Source organism: Periophthalmus magnuspinnatus, chromosome 13, assembly GCF_009829125.3.
Source record: "Periophthalmus magnuspinnatus isolate fPerMag1 chromosome 13, fPerMag1.2.pri, whole genome shotgun sequence".
In the NCBI taxonomy this organism is placed as follows: domain Eukaryota; kingdom Metazoa; phylum Chordata; class Actinopteri; order Gobiiformes; family Gobiidae; genus Periophthalmus; species Periophthalmus magnuspinnatus.
In genome coordinates, this window is record NC_047138.1 from 28,913,026 (window position 1) to 28,939,142 (window position 26,117).

Consider the following 26,117-nt stretch of genomic DNA (forward strand, 5'->3'; position numbering starts at 1 on the left):
ACTCACACCACATTTAAAGCCGTACTGTTGTACATAAAGCTGTAATTTCCTTTGCTTTGGCATAATCAACCAAATGAAATGTTTTAAAATTATTGAATTAAGTCTCAAATAAAAGTTGTTTTTATGAAATGTGAACTTGTTTGGAGTTTTATATTGTTGCATTAGCAGTACAATGCTCTACCGTGAAAAGTCTATGGCTTTGACACTGATGGTATGAACATTTTGAGTTTTGATTTATTTATGTTTTGGGCCCGTTTCACTTTTTTTTCTCGAAAATCGTAATAACTACATTTCTACTTGCCATTCGAACAAACACCTATTTTTACTTGAACATATTGAGAGCGTTACGAGCCTGATCCAGGTTATGATACAGGAAAATGGTTAGAGAATGGTTAGCATGTAGCATTAGCCAAACTGACCACAAGAGGCAGGTTTAGGGGAAAAGTATAAAATGGTCTAATGCATCATGCACTCACACTGCAACATCTCAGGTATGTTTATTGTCTGGATTTTAACATTATTATTTTAAATTGTTTTATACATTTTCTCTATACTTTATTAAACTTTACTTAGACCTCAAAATGAAAACTGTTCTCAAGCTGGGTCCTGCGTGTCCTGCTGGCATGTTCAGTTCCAGAGTTAACTGAGTCCATGTTGTCCTAATATTTCTCCTCTTTAGGGTTAGTTCTTGTTTAGAGCTTCTGTAGCAAGTGTGTAGACCTAGTTTAGTCCTAGTTTAGACCTGTTTTAGCTCTATTTTAGACCTACTTTACTTCTCATTTAGACCTAGTTTAGAGTTGTTTTAGACCTGGTTTAGTCCTATTTTAGACCTGGTTTAGACCTTATTACATTAGTGAACACAGCCAAAAACGTCTTAAGATGGTTTGAAAACTCAAGAAAACCAGTTGGCTAATGCTAGCTAGCTTGTAACTGTAATGTTATTTGAGGGGGACTTGTTCAACAGCACAAATCAGCTCATCTGTTGTAGTCCAAACTAAGTAAACTCTTTATGGTCAGATTGCGGTCAGATAAAACTCAGATTAAAGTCTAACAAAGCCTCAGACAGAGCATGCCTACAGTTAGCATCACACCCCTAGGGAATGTTAATGATAGGTTATGTTCAAATCATTTCAGATAGAGGGCAGGGGCCTATGTTACTTTATGGGAGAGTCACTGTTTTTGAAAGAAATCTCCAAACTTATGACCCTCAAATGTCAAACCATATTATTATTTATTAGGGGCTGGGTCCACAAACCTGTAATAGTAAACTAAAGGCTTCAAGTCCTTTCAGCTGACAACAAACACATGTTTGGGGATGAATAATAGCACCACTTTCTGGCGCTATTGTGAAAATACAGTACAATAGAATATGATACAGTACAATACAATACAATACAATACAATACAATACAATACAGTACAATGGTATGCTACGCTACGCTATACCTGTGGTGCTGTGTCCCCTTACAGGTCTAGAATACCGGACTGAGTGGTTTGAAATGGATGACCCCTATGACAGAGGCGCTTCCAGCTCCATCGACTCTGGCTCCAATTCACTTCACATTAAGAAGTTGTGTCGCCTCTCTCTGTAACTGCTGCACTGAGCCTTGTCATTTTGGTCTTAAAATGTTCGTAATAACCCGCTCTACATGATCCTGGTGTTTTTATTTTTCCATTAGTAAGTAAACAAGATTAAGTTTAATCTTTGACTATTTGAACTGTTAATTTGTACACTGGTAAATACAATTATTTATTTTTTACACTTACAAATTACAAATTACGCTTTCACAGGTTTTCAACGTGAAGGCATCAGGGGGCGGGGCTACAGGGGACTGGGGTTGCTGTGGCTAAACTGGTTTATATAAAGTAAAAGAGCAGCTAACCTGAATTCAGACAGTACGTTACTTTTATGTGATATTATGATGAGCATTATTAACCTTTGTATACCAAAAAATATACTGTATGTGCTCTATGAATCAGATGTTATGTCCACAGTTACTTTTACAATTACTCTTACTTGAGTAGTACTTACTCCAAATACTTTTAATATGATTATAAAACACAAAAGTCTTTATTTATACAACAACTTGATTACAATATAAATAGTTTGCATCACTGTTCTTTCAAAGGTGCACTGTGCAACCTTTCAGTCACCCGCTGGTCTCCATGGTGATGCTCTTGCTTAGTCTGAAATGCTTCACAGTATGGCATTAGACCAAACTACCCCTATCCCCTTTATTCAAACACAGGTATTTTTTTTATTACTAGATACATTTCTTGAAAGTGTGCATTCCTACTGTGAGCGGGGTCTCCTCTCCACAGATCTGACCTGTAACTTGCCGAGGTGATATCAACTATTTGTCTCTGTGGTGTTTTATACATTTAATGCTACACTGTGGAAGATTCTAGACGGTGGATTCTCTTTCAGAAAAGTGGGAGGAGGGCTAACATGGACAGCTCAGGTCCAACATAATCCTAATCCTAACTTTTTAAAATAAAAACAGAAGGTTTTTTTTTTTTTTTCCAAGTGAACACAATAAGCTTCTGCATGCCCTGGTCCTTTTTGTATAACTTTGTATTGTGTTCAATTACAGAAGAACGAGCGCGTCATTGTCCTGGAATCTGCTCCCATTGTGTTCAAACTAAGGCTTGTCCGGTTGTTTTGCTCCGTTCTTTCCCATCGCACGGAGCTACAGTCGGTCGTATTGTTCTGTTCTCCGTCCTGCTTTGTGGAGAAGTTACTTTTTTCTCGTGAAATGGCGCCCAGACCTTGGTATTAGAAATGTTTCAATGTATATTATTAAGAGGAGAGTTACTTTGGCCTCACACACAAAAGAGCTCATTTACCAGAGATGGCAAAGTAAAGTACGTTTTTCTGATATCTGAAGGAGCGATGCAAGAAACTGAAGTGTTTAAATATATGAATGTGTCACTATATATATATATATATATATATATATATATATATATATATATATATATATATATATATATATATATATATATATATATATACACATACACACACACACACACACACACACACATCTATATATACGTGTTCTGAATTCTCTGAATACTCCTTATTTTTGTTGCCATGTTTGTTATTAATTAATTTACTTAGAGAAGGAAAAAATGCACTCACACGGTTTGCAAGAGCTGTGTTTTCTTCTTCTCTCGCTAATACTGTGCAGCCTGAAGCCATAATTGCATGATCAAGTAGAACAGGGGTGTCAAACTCATTTTCACAGAGGGCCACATCAACATAATGGTTTCTCTCAAAGGGCCAAATGCAACTGTAAGATAAATATAACTAAATGTAACCAAATGTAATGTAAAATAAATTAAACTATTATATTACAAGATATTACTATCTTGTTAATTAACAGTTTCTATATTTATTACTTATTCAAGTTACAAATATTGCATTTGGATTTGCATAGATATGAAAAAATGGCTGTGTAACTGTGTCTTCTGATAAACTGATGTTTTAAGACAGTCATACCTTTTAATTTACTTTGCCGCGGGCCACATAAAATGGGCCTTGAGTTTGACAAAGAATTTGATTTTTGATTTTAGAAAAGTAACTGTTCTCTGAACACCACCAAATGAAAGAGTAACTATACTGGAGTACAGATACTCAAAGTTGGTATTCAGAATATGTATTTTTGGTACATATATTCAGTTACTTCCCAACACTGCTGGTAAATATGTTCATCCCATAGACAGAATACTTTTTAAATAATGCTACTTTTGGTATTTAGCATCTTAAAATCCATTAGTTTAACATTAGCAAGTGATCCGAGCTCTATCGCCCTGTGAGGTTCATCTGGTCGTCCATTAACTTATTTTAATAGATTCTTTTTCCAGACTAAGTTTTAGTTTGTTTTCATCCTGACAGTTTGGACTGCTCACTAGTGCCTCAGTGTGGTCACATGATGTTACTGTGACATGTGCGGTCAGCTGATTTGGCGCTATCTTCCTACCGGTGGAGGCAGGATGACAGCGCCACCTGCAGTCTGACTTCTTCAGGTGCATAAGAGTAAACACAAAGCATAACAGGAGTAACTCAAACGGCCATTTCTGACCAATGCAAAAGAGAGAACCACATTATGGACTGGGGCAGAGCGAACATCACTGAGACAGAGGATATGTCGTAACATCCGGAGAGACCAAAGATACAGACTCAGGAAAACAGTTGAACAGAGTTTATTAACAATACAAAAATGTGAAAGATAGTTGTCGGAGCAAGTGGTGGATGACTGGGTTGGTGGTGGACGTTCGGACACAGGTCGTTGATAACGGGGTCGGGCGCTGGTGTGTTTGTACCGGTTGAGGCGAACTGGGTTGGAGGCTCCAGTGCACAGATACTCCAAGGAGCAAAATCTGGCAAAAACAAGAAAGACCAACTGAGTACGGAGAGCATAGCACAAAAAAAACACGAGACTGAGCCAAGCGGACTCTACCATGAGGATACACTGATGATCTGGCGGCGAGTGTAGGAATCCTCAGCCTCTGTGTGTGGAGGTGGTGCCAGAAGGACATGGAAGGGAGGGTGAAGACAGCACAGATACACAAGAACAGACTGGACTCATCACAGAATAGCTAACATCATTGCTGAATTAATGAGGGTACGGAAATACGGAAACGTGCTCACTGGACTATAAATCAGGACGCGGGGGCCTTTTTAGTCTTACACACCTGGGATACCGCCCTGAAGAAGTTGAACTGCAGATGACAGGACATATCACAGCAACATCATCTGAGGAAGAGTAAAGTACCCTTTATCTGATTTCTGAATTTATCAGATGACTTTAATCTGATATGCGTAATCTGATTTCTTTCTGATTGTTCACACCCGCGCAAATGCTGACAAAGAAAACAATTCCAAAAAATACTATGCAAACTAATGTGGTAAAGTAAAAAAAATGAGGCTTAGCGCTCAAAGACCACAAGGATTCACATTCACACTTGTTCTTTTAAAGTCGCACTATGGATCTTTTCAGTCATCCTGTAGATAGTGAGGTACATCTTAGCCAAAGAAAAGAAATGCTTTGAGAGGGGAGTTAAAGAGGTGTTTTTTGTCAGGAAAGACAATCCATCTTTGAGCAGGAATCGGTGCCTTAGACATCACCTATCTCCTATTTATGACTCCATCCTCAGATCTAAACCTAAACAAGGAAAACAATAATCCTAGCCAGTATGCTAATAGATGTGAAAGCACCCATTAGGGCTGAACGATTATGCAAAATATAACTCAGGCACAGCTCACACTAGACTATGGATCGTCTTATGCAGTGGAAACACCCAGAGTCGGCCCCGTACCGGCTCTATGGAAACAAGGCTTTAGTGTAGTTCAACAGACCTAGCTAACAAACAGAAACGAGGTGTGTTAGTTTCAGTGTAGTTAGCTTCTCCCTTCTGATATGAGGCAGTGTCGATCATTAGTCTGACCACAGTTGAAGAAGCGGCTTGGATGAGCAGCGAAACGTCTTCACTCTAAAACTTTTGTTCAGTTGACCGAATTGATTTTTTCTTTTGCTATTTAAACCTTAACTAGCATGAGCAAAGACTTAATTAAAAATAATTCAGGATTATAATTCAGGATTAATGAAGTAGTTATTAATCCTAAATCATTCTTAATAAACTATTTGTTCATTGTGAAATCTATGAAGAAGTTTATTTAGGCTTGTGTTTAGTGTAGTTAGTGTCAGTTTCTTTTGTGCAAAAACAGATCTGATTATTGAGTTATCTGATTACTCTAGTTGTCTGATTTCACTGCCCATGTTAATATTAAGGTGAATGTCATTGAAAGAAGCCGTTGTCTGAGGTTGTGTTGTTTAGAGATTTAGTCCAGGACAGATGTGATGATCCAAGCGAGACAGGAGACTTGGAAACTCTAAATGCGCTGAGAGTGGAGTATCCAGGAAAACTGTGTATGAAACCCATCGAGATCGAGGCTCAAACACTGTCCAGAGTCACCAAAGAGTTAAAATGTTTCAGATAAAATGACAGATGTGATTTTCATCTGTCTCCACTAGTGATGGCTTTTTCGGTTCTTTTATGGGATCTGAATCTTTGGGTTCCATTAATTTCAAACAGCGATTCAAAAGAATGGATCTTTTCCTATTTATTTCTATGACAGAAGTCAATTTGAGAACTCATTTTATCAACAAACTAATCACAGAGAGAAACGACCAAGGCTCAGATCTGTTTAAACTTGTTCAAACTTAGAGTGAGAGTGTGTTTAAATTTTGACATGATTCAGAATCTAAAGAAAAAGTTTCACTGCAATAATAGTAATAATAATTAAAAATATACTCATAATTTTTTGGTGCACAAATCTCTCACATGTGTCACCTGCCTTGCTTCTGTGCTGAATCATGTGACCATTTAACATTAATCAGCGTAAAAATGCATAAAAACTAGAAAGACAAAGATTGGGTTCATTTAAAACATGTGATCTGATTCCAAAAATCACACTGAGGAATTGTTCAAAAGAGCCGACTCATCACGAACATCACATTTCTAGTCTCCACACAGAGCAGGTGACGTTGGGTGTGGCAGTCAGGCAGCTGATTTTCACCTGAATTCCAGAGTTGTGTTTCTGACTTGTGCTGTGTTCATGTGTATTTTTCAACTTGGAAAAAATATTTTCTGAGTTCCTGAAGAGCACGTGAACGCAGCATGAGTAAATGTACTCTGTCTGTTACTTTAGGTTTGATGTCCACCACGAGTTTCTGTGTAATAACTGTGACCGGGAGGACAGAGAGTGTGAGGACTTAAAGATCAGGCTCAAGTGTCCCCCTGAGTTCTGTGTTCAACCAGGAACAGTACACAGTCAAACTATATATAACCGCATTACTTTGTTTATGACTCGGGGTTTTGTCCTTTGGGTGAACCAGCTTCTATCTTAAAGTGTTTGCAGATTTGAAATAGAATCTCATACGGTCTGAAAATTCTCTAAATTTTTCAGACACACCCGCTGTTTAAGGAAAAGTTATGCCTATCCTTCGAAGTACCTAGAAAGATAGGTGTAACTATTCCAGGTACCTAGAAGTAATGTAGTCTACTCCATTCAGTGTAGTGAAGAGTGCAGTGAGTGTTACAATGGAGAAACTAAACAGCAACTCCATAAGAGAATGTACATGTGAGAGTTCCTCTGGACCCCAGTCTGCTGTACATCTTCATCTCAAAGCCACTAACCACTCCTTTGAAGATAGTGAGGTGCAGATCTTAGCCAGAGAAAAGAAATGCTTGAAGAGGGGAGTTAAAGAAGCTATTTTCGTTAGGAAAGACAATCATTCCTTAAACAGGAATGAAGGCCTGAGACATAACCTCTCAGCCATCTACAACTCGATCCTCAGACCCAGAACAAACAGGAACAAAGAGAACAATAGGCGGCCATTATAGGTTGAATAGGGTTGTTAAGGCTGAAACTGGAGACAATAGCTGTTTACAGTTTCAGTGTGGTTAGCCCCTCCCCTCAGATATAAGGCAGTGTCCACCAGCGATCTGACCAGAGCTGAAGAAGTGGCTTGGATGAGCAGCGAAATGTCTTCACTTCTACAACAATTTGTCCAGTTGACAGATTTAGGTCGTATTCACACTTTAATCGAACTCTAGTTCTTTTGGCCACAAAGTCCGGTTCGTTTGGTCAGGTGTGAATGCGCAATCGAACTCTGGTCCGCCAAAAAACCTAGGTCTCGGTTCGGTTGAAGCGAACTCTGGTACGGTTCGAATGCATATGTGAACGCCAAGCGGACCACAGGCCGCTCCAAAGACAGGAAGCGGATTACATGCAGAGCATTCTGGGTAAATAAAACCAAAACAAACACGAGTGCAAAACTAGCGGAGCGGAGAAATGGCTCGTGGTCAGACGTGGAGTGAAGAGGAGGTAAAAGCCCTCATAGAAATATGGTCTGACGAAAATATATGTCAGTTACTCGTGACCACGCACAAAAACAACGAGGTTTATAAATTAATAAGTGAAAAAATGAAAGCAGTAGGATTCCCCCGCACTGTAGCGCAGTGTCGGACAAAAGTAAAAAAACTTCGTCACCAATACATAAAAATACATGACAAGAAGTTGCGTTGTATTGACCAATAGACAAGCGGCGTTTCTTCTTCATGGTTTTTTGTCTCGTTTCCTTCCATGGTTTTTGGTACAGCGCCACCACATGTGAAGGATTAGACAAGCTTCTCAAAAGGTTTGGTTCGTTTGACAAAAAGCAGTGTGAAAGCAAACCGCTCCAGTTGAAAATGTTAACAATGTTTCAATTTTGGTCCCGAATCGACCCGAGTCTACTGGACTATTAGGTGTGAAAACGACCTTAAATTTCGTCTTTGGTATGGATCAGATAGAAGTAGCATAGATAGCATCTAGTGGTGATATGTGAGAATGCAGCAGGGCATGGTCTAATTCCAGATGGGAGCTTTTAATGTATTTTGTTTACAGTTAACATTTTTTGAGTACTTGAACAAACCAGAAGTTCAAAATCACACATCTCTCTGTATGTTTCTCTTTTTGCAGAATGCTGGACCTCGTGGCTGGATGTAGATGACCCAGTGGGGGACGGGGACAGGGAGGCCATCTTGGATCTGTTGGCGGCGTTTCCAGGCAGAATGTGACACAAAACCACTGCAGAACCAGACCAAAGACAGTAAAGGAACGCTCTACGAAGACCTCCTGTACCAGCCAGTCTTCAGAGCTTAAGAGTTGATACGTGCAATGTCACTTCCGGGTCCAATGCCTGATTGAAAACAATGAACATGTTCACAGTTTCCTCTTTTTTAGCTACATCACATCACGTTAAAAATAGATCGCAGTCGTTTAAAGCTAACAAGGTCATAAGCATGCATCTATGGCTATAACGGTGACAGAAATTGTACGAGGGAGAGTGAAGTAAGAGGCTAGGCTAGGCTAAGCTAACGTTAGAGGTGACCTGCAGTTAGCGAGATATACACACTGGTAATCCTATGTTATGATAGATTATTGCCACATGATTTACATATTTGATACAATTTGAGGTTAAACATGCACTTTTTTTTGTTTGATGAATAAGAACAAAATCAGCTGTGAAATTTCTGGTTGGACCTGGAAGTGACATCACCAACAACTCTGTGGGGCCTTTTAAAATCAAGAAAGGAAGCAATAATATTTCTTTAATTCACTCATCCAAGTGCTGGATGAGAGAATTAGTCCTGGATGAGCTGATCCAGGACTAAACCAAGACTAAACCAGGACTAAACCAGGATTGAACCAGGGACTAAACCAGGCTGAACTAGGACTGAACCAGGAAAAAACTAATACTAAAGCAGGGACTAAATCAGGCCTGCACATATAAGGTGGCTACCAAATTGCTAAATTGCTCGTTTTAATTTGATATTTATTTAATTTAAATGTATTTATTTGATGTTTATTTTAATTGTATTTTTTATTTGATATTTAATTAAATTCATTATATTTTTTATATACATAAAAGTATTTAATTATTTAATAATAATCACGGCAGCAGTGCTAAATACCCACTCCCTTTTTTTCAATGTAAAGTGAACTGGAGCCAGAGTTGATGGAGCCGAAAGTGCGCTCACGATCACTTTCTGTTTGGAACGCAGCGGCTTGCACTTTAGCTATGTCCATTTATATAAACAGTCTATGGGTTCAGCATTTGTGGATCATAAGTTTGGATATTTATTTAAAAAAACATGAATCTTCTATAAACTAATATAGACCTGCCCTCCATCTGAATTATGACATAACACAATTGTAGTCCGTGACCACAGCCCATAGTAACCATAGTAACCCGCTGCTGTGTCTTTGTTGGTGACTTTGCAGACTGCTGGTCCGAGTGGTTCGACTGCCCGTCATCCATCACCACAAACTGGGAGCGCTTTAAAAACCTTTACAACCTGAACCCTGGAAACGTCTGCCAATCCCAACTCAAAATCACGGAGCTACTATGAGCACACTTGTATTTTTTTTTACTTTCTGTTTAAATCATAAATATTTAAAGGGCCGGTACTTAATTTTTCCCATGTATTTGAGCAGCCTTACCCCAGTGCAGACACATTCTACAAGCATCTCATGAGATCAAAATAAGTCTGCTGTGTGCTGTCTGCATCTGATTATTATACATTTTACTGTCCAAAAATCAGGAAATGTGCTTTAGCTTGCTAGTTGTTGTTAGCTTAAACCTCTATTTTCTGAAAGTTGTGAAAAGCTCTTATAAACTCATCATGGTGAGTAATTAGGATGTTCAGAATGCATAAAGTAAGTGAGGAATAACTCTGGACCTCTGCAAACTGTTTAAAATGAACGTGTGTAAAATAAAAGTGGTGTTTTTCATGTTCTAATGACAGAAAAAAAATCAGGTACATGTAAATGGGCAAAACGTCTCGTCATACATTTACTAAAAGATTTGCTATGTAACTTTTCCGGCGGGATGCTTGTCTCCATGGAGATGTTATAGTTTGTCTGTCTTTGTCTGCCTTTAAATTGATTTAAAGGCAGTGGCCACCAGCATTCTGACCAGAACTGAAGAAGCGGCTTGGATGAGCAGCGAAACGTCTTCACTCCTACAAGATTTGTCCAGTTGACAGATTTAACTTTGTTGTTTGCTATGGATCAGACCTGGACGACTGGGGGTCTACACAGACATAAATAACAACTCGTAATACCATATACATACTAGGTAAAACATTTCACCTTATCCCAGAGGTTGCCGTGGGCGCCGCCATCGTTGTTGGGATTGTATTATTTTGCATGGAGCTGATCTCAACAGTAAATAAGTTCTGTCAGGACGGAGACACTTTAGAGCCTCAGAGAGTCGGGGCAGTATTGACTTGTTGGTCACGTGAACTTTTTACACAAATCAGCACAACTTTATATCAGATTTTAGCAGCAAAACATTTCTCATATTCTGCATTCAAATGAAAAAGATTCCTGCTTAACCGGAAATGCCACAAAGAAAATGCATTGAAGCGTCAGAGGCAAAAGTGTACGGGGCCAAATAAGGTCAAAAGGTCTAATTAATCTCCATTACAAAGTGTCAGGCTCTTTATCAGGGAATGTACACAGGAAACCTGTTTGGTTTGGTTGTCCAAAAATAAAGTCTACTAAGTTTATGATTAATATGTTTATAACCGGTAATTGGGCCACAATAAAACACGGACATATTTGCAGCAGGTGTGTTTTGGGTGTGGTGACCACCCACACCAACACAACACAACTGCAATTAACTGCAAGGGCAACACATTTTAAACATGATCTATATAATTATGATAAACCAGGAGGCTCAAACACATCACTCACACAAGCTTATATGGTTTTACGCCCAAAACATTAAGTTTGTTTTCCCTTTTCACATTTACAGTCCTGAAGTCAAATGCGGTTTTAGATATAAATATTCCCGATATGCACAGCAGATGTGAAGTTTACATTTTCCATTATGTTTAGTTTTCAGTCCTAGCCAAAGTGTTGGAACATGATTTAAAAGTGCATCTATCTCTATGGGTAACACTAACAGGCCAAGTTACAGGTCAGATCTGTGGAAACATGATCTCAGTGAGAGGGCATGCTTTTCAAGGTTCAATAAAACACATGAAATTGTAAAAAGTCAAAGTTTCAGTTGTTGTGGAGCAATATTGAGGTCAATGTCGTATATAGGACTTGTCCTCCTGACCGAGGACAAGTGAAAACAGGATCGTGCAGCAATTATGAGGATTAGTCATTAAGATTATAATGAGGTGTTAAACAAACACTGCACATACTGACATACAAATCAGACAAATCAGAGTCATGACAAATCAGAGAAAATGTTCCATAAATCTGTGGAACTAAAACAATGAATTTTACACAAGGCAAAAAACAGGCACAAAACACAGAGAAAAACATAAAAGGGAAGAAAAAGAGCACATATAATACAAAAAACCTGAAATAGTCACACTCCTGTACATCGAGGGATCACAGAATATACAGAGATACAGAGAGCTATGACGAAACACAACATCAATACACCGGTCAAACCACAAACGAAACTCAGACAGTTATTTGTGAAACCAAGGGACAGGATGCAACCGGAACACACATGTGACACAACAGGAACAGCATGTGGAACATGGAAAAAAGAACATCAAAGGGAGTGTGGAAAAAAACAGACAAATAATACACAAGCAAGAGCAATAAAAGAACAAGTAGAACAGGAAAATCTGAAATCAGCCTAATCCTAACTTTCTGTTGGTTAAATTAATTCCCATGTTGAGCCCTAAGAGGCAACTGCTGCTGTGATTTTGGGCTTTACAAAAATGAATTGAACTAAAATCCGACCACGGCAAGGGACAAAAGGACTGGAACGAGGCCAGGGTTATCTGAAGGTGCTGGATCAGATCAAAGAAGGCCATCGAGATCCACAAAAAGGTCCAAATATGTTAATTTGTCAAATTATTGACAAATGAACATATTTTAATTTCTCTAACAATGCCCTCTGCTGGATGAAATCCTACCTGTCGGACAAAAAACAAACCGTACAAATTGAAAATTCGCAATCAGCCTTACTCACTTGCTCAGCTGGAGTCCCACAAGGCTCAATATTGGGTCCAATTTTATTTAGCTTATATGTCAACAATTTACCAAATATTTGTAAGAGTGTAAAAATGCAATTATATGCAGATGATACTGTACTGTACGCTCATGCAAAAACAAAATATGAAGCTGCCGCAGTGCTCTCGGGTGCCATGGTACCGGTGTCCCACTGGCTCCATGACTCTGGCCTGCATCTCAACACTAAAAAGACGGTCTGTATGTTTTTCTCTCGACAGCCAGCAGGGGGTGAGCAACCATCTGTGTCGGTCAGTGGGGAGAGATTAGATGTGGTTGAACAATTTAAATACCTTGGGGTAGTCTTTGACTCTAACCTAAATTTTAAACAGCATGTAAAACAAAATTCATATATAATTGAATTAAATCTTTCAAACTTCAAACATATAAGACCTTATCTGACGACAGAATCAGCAACGGCGTATATGCCATGATATTTAGTCCCATATCTTACTGCTATTCCACATGGTCTCATACATCAGAGGCTGTCCTGAAGCCCCTAAAGTCCCTCTTCAAAAAAACATTGAAGACACTGGACAAAAAGCCTCTACAGTATCACTATTGTAATAACTTAAGTAAGTATAAAATTTTGGATCTTGAAAGTTACCATGTATTTATTGATGCTTTTCTTATTTTTAAAGTTTTAAATGGACTTGCTCCTCCAACATTAATGGATTTTATAAGTAAAAAAATGACTGACCGAGTGAACACGAGAGCATTGACCAGAGGAGGCGGTAATGTACAGAGACGCAGGACCAAATTTGGCCAAACGGTGACGTCTATCAGAGGATCACAGTCATAGAACACATCACCTGCCCATGTCAGGAACTGTGGGTCCTTTTCAACCTTCAAGAACGCTCTGAAACATTGGTTGAAAAATAAACATGCTCAAACAGGTAGATTATTTTATTCTTGGGGCCTCTTAAACTCACACAACAAGCTCATCTATTTCTCATACAAATGGACAGCATGTACCTGCACCTGGCAGTCACCTGTCCTGTACCTGGATGAGTGTTACCTGTACGTGGGTGGGTGGGTGTCACCTGTGCCTGTTAAAGGAAGTTATTTGATAAACACACCACCATCATTATAACATCACTATAAAAAGGATTTTAAAACATTCTTAAACATGTTGAAATCAACTAAACTCACCTGACATGATGAAATGTAACAACTCTACTCCTGAGTCTGTGGCGATGAATCACTCCTCTCTTGCTTATCTCTTGCTCCTGTCTGCTCCTGTTTTTTTAATATGTACTGTCCCTTTAAAAATACATAAAACATAAATATGTATAGATCCTCTGATCTATACATATTTATGTATGGCTCACTAAGAGCCATTTAGTGAGGCACATGTCCCAAAGTTACTTGAAGTGTCTCAAGTCACAAGTGAATATGGATTTACTAACTTGTATTTACTGATGGAAAGATGTAGCAGCATAGAGATGATATTACTTTGCCTGGAATGTTTCACTGTATGGTATTAACCTGATCTGTCTCCATGGAGATAAGCAGGTAATGTCAGGTCAAGTTACAGATCAGCTATATGGAGAAATGACTTAAAGTTATTTTTAAGCTATAAGGATCGATTCCCACTCAGACTCTGTGTCGTTAGGCAAGACACCACCTTTCTGTGAATGTGGTGTGTCTGTGACTGGTGGTTGGAGCTTGTTTCTGTGACTCTGATCTATTAAATGTTTTATAATTAGACAAGTTCTGCTTTTACACATTTAATTACTATTTTATAAAAAAGAAAAGTTAAGATCATTCAGGTTTGAGGATACCCAAAGGAAACTGTGTCTAAAGGTTACATATTACACAATGAGCCGATATTTCTCAAATGGAAAACATGTACCTGTAAGTGGGCGGGTGTCACCTGACTCTGCGTGGGTGTCACTGTCACCTGAGCTGTCAGGGCTCACCTGTACTTGAAATGGACATCTCATTTTCATGGTACAATAAGATAAGACGAGATAAGATCAGATCTTGTTGACAGTATGATTTCAAACTTTTTCAGGTTCATAGTCAGAAAATGAATCGAGTTTCATACAGTTTATTTGATAGGGTTTCTTTTGTTTTTTGACCTAATTTCACAAGAATAGTCATTGTCATTGGTTGAATAATGGATTAAAATAACAAACTGTGTGAAAGAATTTTATTTTAAATTCTACAAACATTACCTGTGTCCCCAGCTTTTACTGATAACAATCCTAATCCTGATTTATTCTTAGTTAGTTACATTAATTACATTGGACAACATGGGTAAGTTGTTAAACTCTGTTGTTTTGGTTCAAGACAATTATCCAATCAGAAAGCAGAATGAGCCTCACATGAGTCACATTTGGGTTGCCAGTTTCAGTGCTGAAATCCAGTTGGTTCAAACCAAAATCCTCACTACCTAAACCCCAGCACATGCAGCCGATCGCTCATAAGTGTTTTTACTGCTGCAGTATGGGCTGTCCATGAGTGAGTGTCACCATTGCCATTCGGGTTGTATTATTTTGCATGGAGCTGCTGATCTTGACAGTAAATAACTTCTACAAGGACTACAAAGTGGGTTTAAAGCCTTCCAGAGAAAGGGGGCAGTGTTGACTTATTGGTCCCATGAACATTGAACAGTTTACACAAATGAACCAACTTTATATCAGATTTTAGCAGCAAAACTTTTCCCAAATTCTCCATTGAAATGAATATGAGTCACTCTTAACCGGAAGTGCCACTACAAAGAACCCACAATTTAAAAGCAAAAGTGAAGAAGGTCAATATAGAGTGATAAAAAGTGATAAAGACATGTATGTGTCTCTGTCCACAGGCTAAGGCTCTAATACATTTTTTAAACTGTGAGATGCAGGCTACATACAGTTTCATTAAAAGCAGGGGGTAATAGAATCTAACAAGAAAAAACTCTTGAGATCTCAGCCTCAAGCAAAATAATACAATAATAATAACGCTGGTGGCGCCCAAGGCAACATCCGCAAGAAGATGAATGCCAATATTTATGACTAGGTTTGTCTCAGTGTTGTCTTGTTGGAGAGTGCAGCTGATGATCTGTATGTTGAGCAATTTGCATTAATAAGATAATAAGACACTTGAGGGATAGAAAACTGGTCGTGTTGCATTGTTGGATGGTTCGTGGTAATTAAAAGTAGGATGGCTGTTTAAACGGATGCAGGGTATTATTACAGTTATCAGTTGCATAAAATGAAGGGAGTTAACTAGAGCCTCAGGGTGTATATAAAGAGCCGGAGCACAGTCGTCTGCTCAGAGCTGCAGACTCTTCTTCTATTTTCAGGTGAGTTTGAAATACATTATACTCATTTTATTTTTTCTAAATAGATCCAACGCAACAATGTCTAAATTATTATTATTATTACTATTATTATTATTATTATTATTATTATTATTATTATTATTATTATTATTATTATTATTATTAAATGTACAAATGCTTAACCTGATCATTTCTATTATTACTACGTATGTGCAGAATACTATTCTCACAATATTCGATAGCCACTATTTTGTGATCAAGTACACAATCTGTTAGAGAAGTAACTGAATTCTGAATATCATCACATGAAAGATTCTCACTATGCCATGAAGTCATCATCTTTGGCTACAAAAACATAGAGAAAATGTCAGCAGTCACCTCCAGTCTCTCTCTCTCTAAAACCTTCAAATCAGGCTAGAAATCTACGGGTAATAATGGACTCAGACTTGAACTTTAACAGCCACATCAAATTAATAACATCTGCAGCGTTTTACCACCTAAAAACATTGCAAAGGTATCAAAGGTATACTGTCAGACTTGGTTGCATTTAAGTAAGCATAAGTCTAAGCATAAGAATAGACTTTAAAGCAGCACCTGTGTGTAAGTCTGTCCATGGACGAGCACCAAAGAACATCTCCCACATGTGAGAGCCATATGAAGCATCTCACACTCTCAGGACCTCAGCGACCGGCCTCCCCTCCCCTTTAAGTGTCCTCTTTACATTCTTTTTCCATTGTCTTGTCTTTCACACAGATTGAGCAGAAGAAAACAACACCTGCAAAGATGAAGGCACAGGTAAAGAATCACCACCACTAATATTCTATGACTCTCCTTACATTTGTAAATGAACACAAGTCTCTTTCCCAAAAGGTGGTCACCATTCTGTTTGCATCTCTGCTCGTGGGTAAGTCACAAAATTCTATTGGTCTGTAGTGTTTCAGTAAAGATGCACACTGTAACTTTTTGATGTTTGTCTTGAATCCTCCACGTATCAAAATTATCGTGCATGTTTTCAGTTGGAGATGTTTTATTAATTGCATGTTTCCACAGTGACACAAATTTAATGCCATTACGTGAAACATTCTAGGTAAAGCAGAAACATTTCCATGGAGATCAGATCAGTAACATTATTATGTAGCTTTAACTTAATTTCCACTTTAATATTCATAAAATTATGAAATTCAGAACAGGTCAAACTAAAGTGCAATGGTAAATATGGTAAATATGATTGTTCTGGTGTGGTTGGTTATAGGGCAATATTTCACCAACGACACCAAAAGTCAGCACATTTACAACAACTTAAGTAACTTTTCAAATGTATAAAAATCTAATAGTTTTACTGTTTTGTGTCATGTAGCGACCCACCAGGAGAGCAGCGTCTATCCAGGCTGCTGGACACAGTGGTTCGACAGAGACAACCCCTCAGGAAATGGAGACTTCGAGAATCTCGCTATTCAACGTGAACAAACCCCGGGCAAAATCTGCGACAATCCACTGGACATAGAAGTACGGACAGTGACAGGCGGCAGTATGGCTTCAACCGGGGACATCTTCACTGCGTGCGTACCTAAGAGAAAAAGTGACACATAAGACTCCCCACAACCACATTTTAAATAGAGCTGCTAAACCGGGCAGTACCTGGAGGACTAAAGAACAGTGTGTATGTGTGTGTGTGTCTTAGGTCCTGTCTTAGGCCTTTTTCACACATCAGTGTGTTCTGTGGAGCGCCCCCCAGTGGAACTAGATTTAGTTCTGTTTACTTCACTTTTGGGTCGTCCATGTTCACAAACACCACACATCATTCACTCCAAACATCATGAGCAACGTGATCAAACAACTATTTCTATGACAACAAGCTTCAAGTAACAGAGACCCGTAAAAATGCATACACACGCTCAATTTCTTTCACCTGTGGCTAAATACACTGTGATGACTGTACGCTCTGGTGGCAGAGGAGAAATAGAGACAGACAGACCCAGACCCAGACAGACCCAGACTCACCTGTGCAGACACTCAGGCTCACCTTGTATTAGTTTGTCAGTTTAGATTTCAGTATCTTTGTTAATTCTCCTGGATTAAAATGTGAACCTTGAACAGAATCCTATTCGTTCTGCCTCTACTGCAGAGATGGCAGGAATTGAACCTCCAGCTTTCTGAGTTAATAATGTTCCACACTGGGGAGTCAGAGTTGTCAAGCCTATTTACAGCAGGGCTCGATCTGGACTTAATCAGGACTAAATCAAGACTAAACCAGGAATCAAACATTTCTCACAATATTTGCTCATTTCAGGGTGCTGTAACGATTTGGATAATGATATAATTATAATTTTCTTCTACAGAGCTGACACGATCACAGGCTTTGTGTGTGAAAACAATAAGCAAACTCAGACAAAGATGTGCAGTGATTATGAAGTGCGCTACTTGTGTCCAGTGGAATTCTGCTACCCCAAAGGTAGGCCCACAATCTCCAGCATTTAAAGGTGCAAAGTGTAACTTTTCTGGTAGAGGATGTGCCAAGTGCTTGTCACCATGGAGACTTGTTACAGGTCAGAACTGTGGAGAGGCGACCATGCTCTCAGTAGGAATGCATGTTTTTCAAGGCATTTTCTAGATAGATAGGTGTGTTTAAAATGCATTTGACAGATTCATATATTTTTATGATTATGACTTTGGTGGGATAGTACCTGTAGAAAATATTCGTCATTCAATTGTCAAGTAGCAGTTTATGATACGGCAGCGAATGTGTCCTTGCTCAGCTATTGGTGATTCACATTTGACAATATTATGACTCATCACCTTGATCAATTGTATTTGTATTTATCTGACCAACATCAGACTGAAAACATCCAAAATGTCACAACTACCACAGTCACAAGAACAGTAGAGAAACATTTAAGGGGAATTAAGAATTCTAGACAAGTTTCTGGTGAATTTTAATGTGTTCCAGTTGGAGACAGTGGACTTAAATTTACATTATGTCGGGTCCTTGCACCAGTGTAGTTGCCCTCACCTGTGCCTGGCTCAAAAACAAATGTAGCAGCAGCAGATATTTTGCTACTATAGATATAAAACAAATGTAATTGTTTAAGAGGGATATTTAGGCTGCTGCAAACGCACAAGCCCTGTGTCCAATAAAACTTGATATTTTATTTTCAACATAAATGTATGGGCTCTTGGGGGCCCTAAGCAGCTGCTTAGTCTGCTTATAGGCTGGGCCGGCCCTCGACAGCATGGCAAACCAGCAGTGCGGGCGGGTTCATCAGTATCACTCCAGATGATCGCCATGATACTCGAGGACAGAATTACAAACATGGAACTTGGCTCCAAATTCACCCCTATAACTGCTCCAGCCGCGATGAGCTTCATTTGACTGGAGCCGAACGCTGTGGATGACGTCAGACTCACTCAGTCCACATCTTTATACAGTCTATGCTTTATTATGTCATATCTGCTGCTGTCGTCCAACCAGGAAGTCAAATTATTACCTTCACCAAAATGACAAAACCAGAAACAATTTTTAGTAAAATCTTGAAACAAATTATGCTAAGTAGACACATTTGTAGTTTATCCTGTCATATGCACTTTAATGCCAGAATGTAGAACAATCCAGGCAAAGCAATAGAATTTCAGTGGAGGTGGTGTACTCTCCATCAGAAAAGTTCCACAGTGCACCTTTAACAGTATAGATGAAGAGTGGAGATAAACAGGTAAAAGGACGGTCCATATATGCTCTGATGCAGGCTGCTGGACTGAGTGGTTTGACAGAGATGACCCCAAACCTTCGGGAAAAAGGAAAACTTTAAAAGATCGTACTAAAATCAGATTAAGTTTTACTTTATTTCTGGTTTGTTTTCATGAAACTGAGGCATTTTCATCTTGGTTTCTGTTCTTATCTGCTACATTTTTCTTTGAACAAAACAAATTGCAATTTTGGTGGTTAGATTTTGGATATATATTCAAAAAGTAGGATTCTGAACTGCTTTGAGAGACTGATATCTGAACTTTAAACTCATTCAAAGATCCCGTGCATTTCAGAACATGTTTGAGGCCTAAAATACAGGTACAACAAGATTTTTCTATAAAGATAGGATATTTTGCCACTTGCAGAGGACCATTCTATTATCTAAATCAGGAGTCCCCAACCTGTTTTGCGCCATGGACTGAAATAATGGAGGTTTTATTTTCACAGACCGGCCATTAACGCATGGCAGATTAATATGGCAAAAATAAGTTCAGTGCAGAAAAAATACAACTCACCATACTGCTGAATCAGTGGGAGTCCTGAGCTTGTTTCTGAGGTGGTCCCATCTAGGAGTGATGGGAGACAATGACATCTGCAGTGTGTTTCTTTTGTCCAGTCTGCTCCATAATTCTGTCTCGGCTGCCGTCACTGCAGAAAAGCTCCCTTCACACAGATCAGATGCTGGAAAGGGTAGTAAGGTTTTCAGTGCACAGACATGCTCGATTCGCCCAGTTTACTTACAAAAAACTCTCTAAAGGCTTATCTTTTAATCCCAGGTGCTTAGTCTCCATGTGCCAAATCAGTTTTGAAGGTTTCATTGCCTCGTTTGCTTTTCCCACATATTATGCAGAGCGAACTCGGCGCGTGAGACTCACCTGTAACGACAAACCCATATTTAAGCCCATATTTAAGTAGGACTTCTGGTCTAGATGAGGGACTGGTGAAAGTTACATCGGAGAAGATGCGGTGGCTGATAAATTATTTACTACTTTTGTGCAGCCCGGTAGCAAATGTGGAACAGACCCGTACTGGTACCTGGCCCGGTGGTTGGGGACCACTGATCTAAACAATTGTAGCCTTTATGATGTAACTGTGCCACCTCAAATTGCAATTTCGATTTGCTCATGATAAATTGTGCAGCCTGCTTTCAACCACATCTCAAAGTCATAATAATCCACTCTTTCCTCTGTTTATATTTCTGCTCTTTGCATCTCCTCTGCCTAATTTCCACCACAGCAGCAGATGCATCAGCCTCCTCAGCCTCTCGAGCTTCTCTTCAAAATGATTTTCACCACGTTCACTAACCTCTTCACCTAAGTGCCAAACTTTATCCATTTAACTAACATTAATTTTACTTTATATGTTAAAGCTGCACTATATAACTTCAGGAACTTCATCAGGATCCATCACCTGCTTGTCCCCAGGGAGGTGTTATTTCTTTGCGTAGAATGTTCCACAGTGTAGCATTAACAGTATCTAATTCCACAGAGACAAGCAGTTGATACCACCAGTACAAGTTACAGGTCAGACAAAGCAATAGCATCACCATGGAGACCAGCAGGTGACTGAAAAGTTCCATAGTGCACCTTTAAATATGTTCCAATTGAAATGATGTAAATACCTCGAAGATTTCAAATTCTTGAGCTTTAATTTTTGTCTTTGTTTGGGTTGCAAGTCCTGTATGAAACAGGTTGGCTTCTTCAGGAAAGATCCTAATGGATTAATGAACATGTGGTTTGCTGCAGGCTGCTGGACAGAGTGGTTTGACAGAGATGATCCCTCAGGCACTGGAGACTGGGAAACTCTGACCGATATCATCAAGGAGAAACCAGGAAAAATCTGTGAGAACCCCCTGTACCTCGAGGCTCAGACCACCTCCGGGAAGAGTGTGGAGTCCACCGGGGATGTCATTTCTGTGTAAGTGACAGTTCTAACTATTGAGCCACACTAAATGATGAAGAAAGACTTCATTCATAATGAACAAATTGTTTATTAAAGAGAGGGTAGTTTGCATAGTCAACTTTTGGAGCTTTCTCCCATGTTATAACGGTGTCCAATCATCAAAAACAGGCCTGAAGAGGTTTAAGATGTCGTCCATGTATGTTTGATTCATCTAATGATCTCTCCCAGGCTTTCTTTGATCCCTCCTTACAGTTATCTGTATGATTCTGTCCAATAACTATAAGAAACATACATAAAGTCAATGAATTTAAGTAGTTAGTGTAGCAATTATCAAAGAAAATTATCATATGAATTGGTGACCAAGTTTGCATAACAATCCCGCACTAAAAACGTGCAGACTCATTTTAAACTTTAAAAGCAACAATGCTTCAACAAACACCAAATAAAGAAGCACCAGGACTGAAGAGCGGCCATTTTGCTGAAGCAATGCCTAAGCAACAACTTCCTGTCAAACGTTCTTCTTCTACTGTTACTAAGAAACAGTAAATTAAAGCGACATTTAGAAATTAATAAACATAAGAAAACAGTAACAGTAACATAAGAAAACAGTAAATGTCGCACATTATATGGGCCCTTTAAAATGACAACTGTAAGTCATTTCAAGACTAGAAACAAGAAGAATACCATATTTCCAATACATTTGTTTTGATTTTCACAGAGCCAGTCCAAGCAGCGGTCTTGTGTGTGAAAACAAAAACCAAAAAGACGGATCCTGTGAGGATTACCAAGTGCGATTCTACTGCCCTGACGAGTTCTGCATGATCAAAAGTGAGATAGATCTTTCTTACGCTGAACATTACAATATTTAACAGTATTTTACAGACCTCATGCTAATGCTAATGCTAATTTGTTGTAGGTAGCATTCAAGTGACATCATTTATTTTGAATCTGATGGGTATTTTCTTCTCTCCACATAAAATAAAACTGGTTAGAAGTTCCCCAAAGACATGATAGTTGTCAGTTGAGAGATTATCATAAGATTAATACGGCAAGTTTGTGGATTAAACATTTGTGGACTATTAGGGAATTTAGCCAATTGTCTGGCTACAAAATTAATTCTGAAAAATGATTAGCTCTTCCAATTGGAGATATAACATACAGTGTAACATGCTTTCACCCCTTCAAGGTAACTACAAATGGGTTTAAATATCTCGGTATATACTTCTCCACAAATTTAAGTAGGTTAATTAAAAATAATCTCTCACCAGCAATTGCAAAAAATGAAAAAACTGACCTCCTTAGATGGACCACTCTTTGTCTTTGATGGATCACGCAGCAGTTATAAAAATGAATGTTCTCCCTCGCCTTGCTGTACATAATATAAATGCTACCTACACATCCCTTCTAAAATCTTCAAACGATAAAAGCTTTTTTATGGAACAACAAGCGACCTCGAATGGAACTTCAAAAACTTCAGCTGCCCATCCAAAAAGGGGCCTCGCGACTGCAAAATTCTGGTTCTATCACTAGGCATCACAATTAAAGTTTGTGCGTGGATTAAAAAAAGGCCTATTCCGCTTCTCTAGGCCTAGACAATGAGCAGTTAGAACACCTCCCATTCCTATTTCTTGAAAAACTATATGCCAATATTATAAAACAACTGTATTCTTAAAAATATTTTCAAATCTCTTAGTGATATTCGTAAACACCTTTTTAAAATCTTGATTGGCCCATTGCAGGTTGCTGGACCGAATGGTACGACAGAGACAACCCCAGTGGAACCGGAGACTGGGAAACTCTGGAAGACCTTTATCTGAAACATCCAGGAGAAATCTGTGAATATCCTCTTGAGATCGACGTCCTAACTACATCTGGGGGGAGTGTGGCGTCAACTGGAGACACGATTGCTATGTAAGTTTCATACTAATTCAGTGCTAAGCAAACTGCCAAACTAAAATAACATGAGAAAAATATTAATATTCTGAATTAATATTTCTTTTATATAACAGATCTGACACATCCACCGGCTTTGTCTGCAAGAACGCTGACCAAAACGGGCACTTGTGTGAAGATTATAAGGTCCGTTTCCGCTGTCCCGAAGAATTCTGTGAATCAAAAGGTAAATCTGTTTGCCGTCAAAATGTTATTACAGTAAATGCTTCATCTATTTCCTCAGTAGACAGTGGGGCCAACTTGAAAAATACAAACTAAACACAAATGACTTTACATTTTAAAAACCAAAACTCCGCCCCCAAACACATTTCAGATACAGCTGCTAAACTGGAGAACAATAAAATAGTTGATTTAATGTTTAGTACCACTTTAAAGGACACATATTATGCAAAAAAATATTTTAACAGTGGAATAACATAAAGGCTCTGAGTCTCTGAGCCACAGAAATCACTCCATTTCAATTTCCCCTGGATTGTGACATCAAAGGTAGACATTTTTATAAAGCCCATAATTGATTGCAGATGGCAGCTTTAAAGACCAACAATATTACACATAATCCTTAATATGTGTCCTTCAAAATTACTTTCAACATTTCAACTGGAGGGAGGAGGCACAATAGAGAAATCACACCTTTTGAAAATAATGAATACTTAAAGATTAGTACACATCTCCATCTGTTCAACCATCTGCTGGGGACAAGCCATAGTCATTATCCTGAAGAGTTCTGTTGTCTACTGCAGGCTGCTGGACTGAATGGTTCGACAGAGACAATCCCAGTGGAAAAGGAGACTGGGAAAATCTGGAATTGCTTCTTCAAGAAAATCCAGGAAAAATCTGCGAGTACCCTCTTCAGATCGAGGTCCAAACTACATCTGGGAACAGCGTGGCTTCAACTGGAAACGTGATCACTGCGTACGTATAATTTCTGATACTGCTATATCTTAAGAAGTGTTGTCAATTTTAAACTCGATTTCGGAAGGAATTTTAATCTGTTCAATCTTATATCATGAGATTTAACTTTAGATACGAAATATTTGTAGATTCTTGAATTTTGCTATGTTGTCTTATGCTCTGATACTGATCAAAACCACAGAAACTATTCAGTAAAGGTCAAATTTGTCCAATTTTTTTTTGTTTTCGGAGCTTTGAAGTACATTTTTAATAGCCTTAATGAAGCATAAACAATTCATAATGAGCTAATAATGTATGTAACTTCTAATCCTAAAACCACAGTCCAGTAGTTGCTAAGCTTGAATCATTTTTCTTATTATGATCCCTAATTCCAAGTATATATTTAAACAGATCTGACCCAAACACCGGCTTTATCTGCGAAAACTCAAAACAGCCAGCGGGCAAAAGATGTGAAGATTTCAAAGTGCGATTTTTCTGTCCTGAAGACTTCTGCAAGTCAGGTAAGATCAGTCTAAAGTCATATTTATGTGATGGGAACCTAATACAAAAATCAGATTTAACGAGTTTCCATCTGCCAATACATAAGATAAAAATGGACGATGTTACTTTTCTGGTGGAGGGTTTGCCACTCACTTGTCTCCATGGAGATATTATTACTTTATAGAACGTTTCATGTTATTTTGCAAAGAAACACATATGCTTTTTTTGTTTGTTTTGCAGTTGTGGACCCTAATGGCGGTCAGCAGAATGATCAGTTTTGTAAATACTACAAGGTGTGCTACAGCAGCTCTGGCGGTTCCTACATCGAAACGCTGAATAACCCACCATGTCCCTGAAGACATTTTTCTGTTTTCACTGTTTGTTAATGGTGTAATAATAAGAAATAAGAATCCAGTGTCATATTTTCAGCTGGAGGGCAGGAGCCTATATAACTCTATGGGAGATTCACTGTTTTAAAAGAACATAAGTTGGGATATAACTTATGCTCTACTAATGTTTAACCTTATATGTTAAGGGATGGATCCAAAAACAACCGTACTATTCCTTTTACCTCCTTTCATCTGATAACGATCACATCTTTGGGGGCAAATGTGCATAATATATTCACTTTAGTTTGTTAAATGCTGACTTTGTATCAGTTTTTGTTTCATATGGACAGATCCAGTTAATAGAGAGATATTAACCATAAACCGGGTCACCACATCCGCAGTCTGACAGGTAAATAGCAAACTCCACCTGAGAAGTCTGACCTGTCTCCAGCTCAGTTTAAACTAGAGAGATTATTGGTGTTTTTTAGATGCTATGTGACGATGTCATAGTCTCAGATTGATTACATTGCAGTTTGCCATGGAATATCCAAAAGGTAAAGGCACAAATGTTGAACCTGATCATTTCTGTTGGTGACTACACCCAAGAACTCACTGTATCGCAACAAAAAAAACAACTACCATTTAACAATATCCAGCGTTTCATCAATAAACCATCACATCCATGTTTCTACATATTGTGTTTATCTTTGGTTGGTTTATAATTAATAAAACAATAACACATCTTCAGTTTTTATTACATATTTTTTCTCCAACAACTGTATTACCTACACTCCTCACATGCAAATAGATACGATATTTGAAGCTCAATATACACATGATTCAATTGTTTAAAGAAAAGATAAATTTGAAGCGCGTCATGCAATTTCAATAATGTATTTCAGTAAAATATATACAGAGGGGGCAGAGTAG

The 26,117-nt window shown here is 38.5% G+C and overlaps 1 protein-coding gene across 1 annotated transcript; it reads left to right on the top strand.

Annotated features, from left to right (window-relative positions):
• Positions 1-15,835: 15,835 nt before the first annotated feature.
• LOC129456707 (mucin-5AC-like) lies at positions 15,836-25,935 on the top strand. The gene is made up of 12 exons (XM_055225782.1): positions 15,836-15,890; positions 16,623-16,664; positions 16,740-16,773; positions 17,227-17,428; positions 18,209-18,321; positions 21,357-21,528; positions 22,232-22,341; positions 23,253-23,424; positions 23,523-23,632; positions 24,207-24,378; positions 24,769-24,878; positions 25,099-25,935. Exons 2-12 carry the CDS (start codon positions 16,653-16,655, stop codon positions 25,212-25,214), a joined length of 1,323 nt encoding a protein of 440 aa, XP_055081757.1. The 5' UTR covers positions 15,836-15,890; positions 16,623-16,652; the 3' UTR covers positions 25,215-25,935.
• The last annotated feature ends 182 nt before the right edge of the window (positions 25,936-26,117 follow it).